This window comes from Stegastes partitus, unplaced genomic scaffold, assembly GCF_000690725.1.
Source record: "Stegastes partitus isolate 25-593 unplaced genomic scaffold, Stegastes_partitus-1.0.2 Scaffold2152, whole genome shotgun sequence".
Taxonomy (NCBI): Eukaryota; Metazoa; Chordata; class Actinopteri; family Pomacentridae; genus Stegastes; species Stegastes partitus.
In genome coordinates, this window is record NW_007579883.1 from 1 (window position 1) to 10,070 (window position 10,070).

The 10,070-nt window shown below is 41.0% G+C and overlaps 1 protein-coding gene across 1 annotated transcript; it reads left to right on the forward strand.

Moving 5' to 3' along the window:
• Positions 1 to 666: 666 nt before the first annotated feature.
• On the forward strand, positions 667 to 9,832 carry LOC103374132 (synaptic vesicle glycoprotein 2B-like). Its single transcript, XM_008304167.1, has 7 exons — positions 667 to 976; positions 1,761 to 1,836; positions 2,267 to 2,355; positions 6,054 to 6,187; positions 7,805 to 8,005; positions 8,094 to 8,253; positions 9,649 to 9,832. Exons 1-7 carry the CDS (start codon positions 945 to 947, stop codon positions 9,830 to 9,832), a joined length of 876 nt encoding a protein of 291 aa, XP_008302389.1. The 5' UTR covers positions 667 to 944.
• Positions 9,833 to 10,070: the final 238 nt, after the last annotated feature.

Below are 10,070 nucleotides of genomic sequence, written 5' to 3' on the forward strand. Positions count from 1 at the left end.
TTAGGTGCACATTGCTGGAGCCCCGTGTGACTCAACATGATCACAGCTAACACAGATATGAGATTTTAAAAAAAATACCAGTGATGCTAACTGTGTCGTAGCATGTTAGCTCCGTGTTTCTCCTGCATTGAGGAATTTTCATGACGCCTCCAAAGGCATCATTAGTCAGTGCAAAAGGAGAAATCACAAGATGACACGAGCCACACATTACATTTATAAACCAGTTTTGTTCGTTAGGGTTTCATTCCCTCAGCATGAGAGATGTTCACGTTGATCAAATGGTCAGAAATGACAGGAAAATACTTAGTGTTGTGTGTAGATGCTCTTTAAAGGCCCAGTGTGAGCAGGAAGACGATGCAGCTCATTAGTAAATGCTTTACTGTTAACATTACTGTGAGCTGTAGGAATAAAAACTCAACATACGTCACACATTGACAACTTTAGTGGTTCTAGTGCAGGAGGAAGATGAAGATAGCGATCAGTGACTTTTCCTGGTCGGCCGCTGTAGTTTTTTTTTTTTTTAACCAGCCGTGTTACAGGCAGTGTAAAAAAGCATTTACGGTATTTGTGTGTGTTACCGGTACGTATTTAATTAAAAGTTAAAAACATCTTTCTGTGTAAATATCTCATGTTACAAGGTGGACACCTGCAGCTTATAGACAAGTGGCTGCACTGCATATGTACACATTTGTTTTTCTATTTGAAGATCAATAGTCCGAAAGTTACGGTATTATTTCCAGTATAATGTGTGATGATGATGTGGTTCCACAAACAACAGCACGTTGTGAGCAGGAGAACTGGCCTCATGTATAAAACTGTTCTTAGATTTACACTCAGTCTTAAGGTGAGTGTAAAGTTCTCGGTGTGTGTTTTTCACATCTGTCCAGGTGTTGAGGAACGTGGCGTCTCTCCTGTCGGCAGAGCTGAGGTTCGCGACTCTCTTCATGGCCATTATCTGGTTCTGCATGGCCTTCAGGTTAGTCCGGCATCCACACGTTCATCATCAGGCTGCAGAGGAGACAGAAACGAGAATCAGCATCACCGTGTTACTCTGCTGTCAGATTCTGTCTGCTTCAGTTCACCCAACACAAACTCATGTGTCATGTTGTGGAGGGATTGTGTGACAACATCTGGATTTAACATCTGAGCTGTTGTGGTTGTTTGGTGCTGATTTGTTGTTAAGTTTGTCAACTTTTAATTTGTCTGTTTGTCTGCCTCAGTAGTAATTTTGACCAAAGTCCTCCACGGCATCAGATAAATCAAAGCATTGAAACAAATAAGACCTTTTGTAAAATAAGGAAGATCAACAGATAAATCCACAGTTAAAAAAAAAGAAAGAGTAAGTAGCAGCCCTATTCCTAGCATCTCAGTTATATTGAATAAAACATTCATCATTATTACCTTAAGCCCAAATAAACACATGAAGATGGATTTCTTCTGTCTGACCAACAGTCACAACCTCAAAGTTTATTGTCACAGACAAAGAGCAGACATTCATGTTTTAGAAGCTGATGGCAGTGAAAAAATTTTTACGTAAAAAAAACTTCTATCAACTGATGATTAATCAGCTGTCAAAATGTTTCCCATCAATTTTCTGTCAATAATCAAACAATCCCGTCAGCTCATGTGAATGAAGGAGGTCAAACGAACCAGCTGACGTCTCAGACTGCTGCTCAACAAACAGCCCTCGAACCTAAAAGTGATGAACAAGCTGCACTTTAACCGTTTTAATTAACAGAGTCTCTGTCCTGTCGTCACAGTTATTATGGTCTGTCAGTTTGGTTCCCCGACATGATCAAACACCTGCAGTACGAAGAATACGAGTCCAAGGTGAAGGTAAGAAACAACCGATTACAGCTTCAGAGGAAGAAACATTTAACAGCTGCACTGTTTTATTAATAAACATCATGAGAAAGAAGCAAAACAAATAAGAGTTCTAAAGTATGAAACAGATGGTATTTGTTCTGCGTGGCTTTAAATATAGAACCTAACACATGTGGAGTAAAGATTAATGTTAAAGAACAAATAAAAGGTTAAAAATTGAGTAGCTATATTTATATTTCCTGTCTGCTGAGTTCTCACTTTACAAGCCTTACATGGGATTTATAGATGTGCATTTATGCTTTTAAAGCTGTACGTGGACAGACATGTTTTCTGAGCGTTAGCATGGAGCTCCATCACGTGGAGGCGTCCTGATGCTTTCAGCCTGAACTTTAAGTAAATGAAGCAGTTGAGCACAGATTCATGGTGTTGTGTCTGCATTCAGGTGTTCCACAGAGAACGAGTGGAGAACTTCCACTTCAACTTCTCTCTGGAGAACCAGATCCATAAAGAAGGAGAATACATCCGGGACATGTAAGTGTGATGGCGTGGAGGCAGACCGAGCCGCTGTGAAGGTTGTAGTCTGTCCTTAGTTTAGTCAGACATCAAAGACATGATTCACCTTTATTCAGGAGAACACTTTATTCTTTTCTTTATTTAGAGCAGAATCTTTACATTTTTTATAAAACACTATGAGAACTTGTGTTTTTCTCCATTTATTACAGTAATTACAGAGTTAGTGAAGCGAGAGATGAAGCGTTTGTCTCTCTGTCAGGTTTACTGTCCATCGCTCGGCTCTCAGTCATTTCATTCTCAGTCGTGTTTCTCTCAGAAACAACATGCTGTTGTGCGTTCTGCCCTGAACGTGTGCAGGTGATCACTTTAACCAACAGAAACCCATCAGTTACACAGTGAAGACGATAAACCTGAGAGGTTTATGAAGCTTCATGCTTTTATTTCATCACTGATCTTGGGTACTGAAAGCGGTCCAGTTCACGTCTCTCTACATGCATATACTAGAGGATTAACTGTCCACGCTGGCGAAGATACATCTCCTCATTTTATTACCATGAATCCTGTAAAATCCTCTCAGGATCTTGGAGGACTGAAATCGTACCGACTGCAACAGATTAATACAAATCAGCAGGTTATCTGAACTAGAAGTTCCACGGTTCACTGAGTTGACTCTACCTGCAGCGTTATTAGTCTAAATGAATCCTACATCAACATAAACAGCTAGTATTGCTACACACTGAAGCATTTCAACCTGGTTATTTTACACTGAAATGATAAGAACACATTCTGAGCACACCAGCTGCATATTCCTGTAAAAACTTTATCAACTATTGAGGAATATAACACAGACAGTCGCTGTTTTTAGGTGATCTGACATGTTGTTAGTTGATGTTAGCGAAGCAGAAAACCACTAATATCTAAAGAATTTTTCATTTTGTCATACAAGCACCAAAACTAAGGTGATTTTCACACGGAAAAGAAGCACACGAATTCCTAAAGCGGCGGCCATTTTTCAGTTTCCATCCTGTATATGTTCACACAACGTGATCTTGTAGAGCGACTCGCTTGGTTTTGGCATCAAACTAAATAGCAGTTAGCATGTAGAATCCAAATGTGCATGTTCTAACACAATGAAGTGCATCTTAATAGCGTGTTGTACAGATGTTTTTGAAAACAGGTGTTAATGGTTATCAATCTACTGATGTAATATGTATGGAGTATAGTATAGTATGACTGCCTGGATGGACTCCCGGACCTGGTCCTTACTACTACAGTTATAACTACAGTTAAGCCTTGTTCATCCAGACTCTGATAGTTCAAAGTACTTGCTTAATTAAGAGTTGTTGCAGTTCAGACACTATAAATAAATGAAATAACTCTTAATGATTCAAACCTAAATCAATTTAAAGACATTTTTCTATTATGGGTTTAAACTAATGAGATTTTATTCTCTTCAGAAGGTTCATAGATGCTTTCTGTTGCCACCATCAAAGACTAAAGTGTCAACAAAAAAAACAAAAAAACAAATAGGAGCTACAAGATATGGAAAAAAAAATCAAAAAATAAGACGACAATGTTGAAAAATGGCTGCCATTTTGAATTTTTGTGGGTTTTTTTTGTAACTTTTTATGAGCAGCCTGGAAGTAATACCACATGTGATGCTTGTATGACCAGCTGAATGATTTTTCAGTTATCCACCCCACTACGAACAAACTAACTTCAGTGTGGAGTCGACTCAGAGTAAACGTTCAGTAAATGTTTAACAGGCTCCTTTGAGTTAACAGATTAATCTACTCTTACATTTTTATTGTTCAGAGCAGGAAACTCAGGACAAATCTAAATAAATACACAAGAACGTGCATGAAAACACACATTAGAGAAGTTGAGTTTGCGGCACCGATGTTGGTTAATCTTGGAGGTTTCTGTTTTATTCGTGGTCTTCCGTTTACTTTTATGGCTCTACGTTCAGTCTGAAAATGAGGGAGTGTATCTTCAGGTTCTCGGGGCAGATATACAGTATGACCCACTACTGTATATTACTGAACTTCTACGCTCTCTGCAGAATAAACCAGACAGAATGGGCTTCAGCCATCACTCCAGTGCGATCATAACTCAGCCGAGGATGCTGCTGAACGGAAGCGTTTCCTCCTCAGTATCCTCGCTGGAGGTCATTTTTGGATTTCCCACCTCCAGCCCATTCTGCCCTCTGTGATTCTGTGCTGCTACAGCGATAGAAGTAGACGCCATGTTTTCTTTAAGCCTTTCTCAATCCGCGTTCTGCTCTGAACTCCGTGTTCTTGTGGATTTATCGTCGTCCGTCGCAGCTCGAGAAGAGAAACCGTTTATCTGATTAATGCCGGTTGTGATGATGTGATTTCACTTCAGCAGCGGAGCTCCTGAGATGATCAGGCATTATCAGTAATCAAAGAGACCAATGAGCGATATTTGCCATTAAAAAATAAAATAAAATCTTGGCGTCAAAATTAAGAGGAACAGAAATCCACCACATAACTGAATTGAAATGCCTCTGCTTATTTATGTTTAAGAAAAAGAGACATTTTCAACATTTCCTCTTCAATCTTGATTGGCTGTTATTTGTGACGCGTAACCAATCAGATTGTGCACAAAACCACAGATTGATTAAAGACAGACGACTTCTGTATCTGGAATGGGTAAAAAAAAAAAGCTAAATCAGATTATTTGACCCCCCAGGTCTACTTAGACCATTTTGGGCAGATTTATTTTTATCTCAGCTGCCCTGCGATGACTTTCTGCTGACTCGGATGTCAGGAGTGTTTTGTTATTACTCCTGGAAGATATAAAATCTGACCTCGAGTCGCAATATTTCAAACAAAATCAAGAAATAAAGTTGAACAGAGGCAGTGGGCTCGATATTAACTCCTACTTTACTAATTAAAAACTACATTGGATTAAACACGAACTGTATTTTAGACTACCTCACTGTCATGAAACAGTCTGTTGTGGTGCTTTATAATAAAACAGTCCAGGAACTTCAATGTAGATTAAATTGTTTAACATTAAGGTTTTGTGTTTCCACCGCAAAGCCAAAGAAAGATTTGCCAGTACTTCGCTGACGTACATGTCGTTTGTACGCAGGACAACACAGTGGTGCTGTGAAGCCTGATCTGTGTAACTCCACTGGACACAGAATTAAAATCGAATGCAGTTTATTTCTGCAGCACCTTCTGAAAACAACCCAAGTTAGCTAAAGTGTTGTACATGTTATAAGACAGGAAGCAACAAAAATATGCCGAAAAAGTAAAACCAAAGGTAGGATAGAAACTTGTAGAATCAATTTATACAAAAAACAAGACGAAACATTTCCATCCTCGTCAGTCCAGTAGTTTTAAAATCTCTCAGGTGGCTCCTTCTTGATTTTCGTGGCTCAAAAGCAACACTCCAAAATCCTGAGGTTTATAAAAAGTCGCTCATCGGACTAACCAGCGATGTTCCTGGACCTTTAGAAATCTCCAGGAACTTTGTTTAGATCCTGGTTCCTCGGGTGGAAACTCAGACAGATGAGAGTTCCTCATAAGGTTCCAGTCATGTGGTGAACCTCTGAGTTGACATTATTTAGACTGCGTCCGTCTTGTAGCTCCTCCGTCCCCACAGCTCGACTCCCAAGAACCCCAGTCGGAGCTCTGCATTGAGAAAGGCCTTCTGTCTGTTGGTGTGTGTCCATCCCATCCTCATAGGTTCGTCAGTATAGAGATGAAGTCAGTGACGTTTGAGGACTCTCTGTTTGAAGACTGTCACTTTAAGGACGTCAAGTTCACAGACACAGTGTTTGACAACTGCACCATCCGCTCCACCGTCTTCTACAACACAGGTAGGTCCGGCTGCACCGAGCTGCACCGAGCTGCAGTGCCGACACCCCAGACAGGACTGAGGGCAGCTTAGAGGTCCCACGTGACATCTGAAGTTTTAATTTAGGGGAACGAATGTCCGCTGTGATGTTACATGAAGCAAAACCAGCTCGTTGGTCTGTATAAGTGGGACTAAAGAGGAAAAATGTTCTTAGAAACCAGAACTGTGCCAGAGAGAGAAGCTCCAACAAATACGAGTAAATTATTTGGTCTAAATGTTGAAAAATTGTTTAAAAAAATGTCTTGTCTTGACTACAAGCTATAGATTTTCAGTTTATCGTCATAGAGAAAAGTAATGAGAAAATACTCAATGTTAAAGAAGCTGGAATCCAAAAAAAATGGACTTTTTTTTCTTAAAAATTACTCAATTATCCAAAATATTTGGGAATTCACTTAATAGTTCATTACTAATGGAATAGTGGTTGCAGCTCTAAAGCGAAGCTACAAAGCATGAACGGCTACAGAGGAGTTTTACTGCCCGACAACCAAAAAATGTTCTAAATAACGACATTAAGCTACTTTAACTGAAACCTGTTTTGTAACCTGTTCAGTCAGACCAGACCTCCTGCTGCTCCTGGAGCATACCACTGCCACTAGTGGACAAACATTACACACTGCAGCAACACCACAGCTACAACACGTCTTCATTTACGTTGTGCTCCATCAATTTTAAACAGAACTGTTTCCCTCTGTGTGACGCGAGTCCTCAACCACATTAGCAACTTTTAAAAACGTCACATTGAAATCTAAAAATGTCACAAAGATAATTAAAGTCATCAGCAGTTTGTTTGGTCTGACAGAGAAACAGATGCTGCCGGTTTAAGTCATGATTCGATGATTCTAGCGACTGATTTCCATGTTAAATTCCCACTAGTCGACTTGTCTAAAAGTATGAAACTGTAGTTGTGCTTTAATCTGGATCATTCTGTATTCAGGATTAAAATAACTGAACTGTCAGAAGCCTTCAGCAGAGTTGAGTGGAAGCTTATCTTCAACACTCTCTGCTGCGTTTTCCATTTCGACTGAGCAGCACTTGTTGCTCCGATCAAGGTGTAATGTCTCATACTGACAGACTGCTGGTTTTATGATATCTGGACATCAGCACAATAAGAGGGGAGCTGCTTAACATCCTAAACACAAGCTAACCCATGTTGTACATGAATTAGTTTAACCAGTGAGTATTTCTGAAGCTGACTGGTGAAGGCGATCGCTCTCTGACCAACAGACTGAAGAACGTTGTTTCATCTCAGCTTAAACAGAACAATAATCAACTGTTTCCAGACCTTGTTAGCATCTGCAGTTTTACCGATTCTGAACTCTGCATCAAACACTTTCTACTAATTTCTAACCCCATCCGTGTTTTATTACATACATTTCTGCAACCACCATATTTTATAACAGATCACAAACCTGCCACAACTACACATCCTCATGTCCCAGTTCCACAAACAGAAAGCTGCATCGTCTTTGTTTGAGCAGGTCAATAACTGGTCACTCACATAGACACTAAACAGTTAAAGGCCCGTAGTGGATCCTCTGGGGACCCCGAAGCTTCACCCTGTGCCTCGTGCTCTCTGCAGACCTGTGGGAGGAGAAGTTCGTCAACTGTAAGATGGAGAACGTCACCTTCGAGCACAACAAGCGCGGCTGCCACCTGGACACCACGGAGGAGAACGACGTGCTCATCTACCTGGTCAGCTTCCTGGGCAGCCTGGCGGTGCTGCCGGGAAACATCATCTCAGCGCTGTTCATGGAGAAGATCGGCAGGGTCAAGATCATAGGTGACTCCTGGAGGCTTTTATGTCACTGTGTTATTTCAGAACTCCCAATGCATTCAGGTCTTCAGCGCAGACTCTGTGATCTCCGCAGGTGGCTCCATGCTCATCTCAGCAGGCTGCACCTTCTTCCTGTTCCTGAGCTTCAGCCAGTCGGCCATCATCGCCCTGCAGTGTCTGTTCTGTGGCGTCAGCGTGGCGGCGTGGAACGGCATCGAGGTGGTGACGGTGGAGCTGTACCCCGCCTCAAAGAGGTACCGCTGCTGCTTGTTTTATACTGCAGCACGAAGCAGTATACAATGCAGTTTTATTAACTGCTTCTGGACAACATCTCCTTCAGTCAGACGTCCTCTGAAGTATGAAAACGTTACTGGTGTTTAGAAGAGGGCACATCACTGAGGAACATCTTATTTTTAACTCTTTTTGGTGACAGTGTGCTACATTAATGAACTCAACCAAAGATATCTGAAGACACAACAAGCTAATATCTGACAGGTGCCCTCAGAATAAGTTTAGGTAAACACAACATTTATTCCTGAAATGTCATCAGAATTCCTAAAGTTGCTTCAGTTTATAATTTTAAATAAAAAACAAAATGAAAAATTCACCAGGTGCCGTCCTGACACAAAGGCACAACTGCAGCTCCTGCAGAGCTCAGAGTCACAGCTGATGCAAGATTATCTTATCTGATGCAGTCTGGAAGAAATGTTGCCGTACTCTGGGGTTGTTTGGATGACAATTTCAGGGTGATGCCCTTGATTTGAATCCCAGTGTTTGTCTGAAAACAAACAGCCCTAAAAAAAACGACCAATCAGGCGTTCATCAGCTACACAATTGACACCTTCAACCACAGCTCTTAAAAACATAAAAACAAACTAATAGTACAAAACACAATGTCCAAATGATCACTAGAATCAATAGTTGAAGTTTTACACATTTAATAGCATGAACTAAATGCTAACGCCGACCTCTTTGTTGTGTTTTCAAGTAAACGAGCAAAACAAACAAAAAAAAACACTCCTATTTTTTGTTGGAACAATTTAATTTAAGATACATCTATATGTTTAAATTCCATATGTATAATTTCAACATTGTTTTTTATTGCTGTTGATTTGTTTATTTTCATCTTTTTAAGAGATGTAGAGAAACGTGTGTGTGTGTGTATGTTTAGAAAATCTGTTAATAATAGTACACAAAACATGTATTTGTAAATAATGAAATAAAAAGGGAAATATGAATCAAGCATTTTCTGTACATATTAGTAATATTATTGTACCAAAAGAGGGTAAAATTGGAAGCTAAATATTTTCTATACAACCACTATTCCTTACTTTCTGTGTGTTTTATATATTATAAAGATAAATAACTGAAGGGGGTCAGATCTACTTCTGGTGATGTTCCTCATTTCTTTGTCGATTAAACTGAAGTCTAAATTTAGTCCAGTTGGCTGGTGTGAAAGTTAGAAAAAAGTCCAAACTGAGGACAAATTACCTTCAAAGTTTAATATTGTTTTAAAAAGCCATTAGACACTGTCCTGATGGAACGTCTCGTCAGTCACAGTGCATAAGCATGGCAAGGATCTTCAAAATAAAAGTCCTGCTGACAGCTTGAGTCTCTGTAACGTCTGTGTTGTTTGTCTCTGTCTCCAGGGCGACGGCGTTCGGCGTGCTCAACGCTCTGTGTAAGCTGGCCGCCGTCCTCGGCAGCTCCATCTTCGCCAGCTTCGTGGGCATCACCAAAGCCGTGCCCATCCTGCTGTCCTTCGCCGCTCTGGTGTGCGGCGGCCTGGTGGCGCTCAAACTGCCCGACACGCGACAGAAGATCCTGCAGTGAGGCGGCGGCGGGGTGAGTGACGGGGGGGAGGGAGGGAGGGTGGGAGAGGAAACGTATCCGCTTCACGTTGGAAGCTGCTGAAGCGACTCTGACTTCACTCTGCACTCGAAGGAGGAACCAGTCACAGCTGTTACGTGTCCAACGCCGAGCGCCGATTCTCCATTTTGTACAGGGGGAGGCTGGGGGGGGTTACTGCAGCCATGAATCCACTGAGACACTGGACCTACTAACCGTTCAA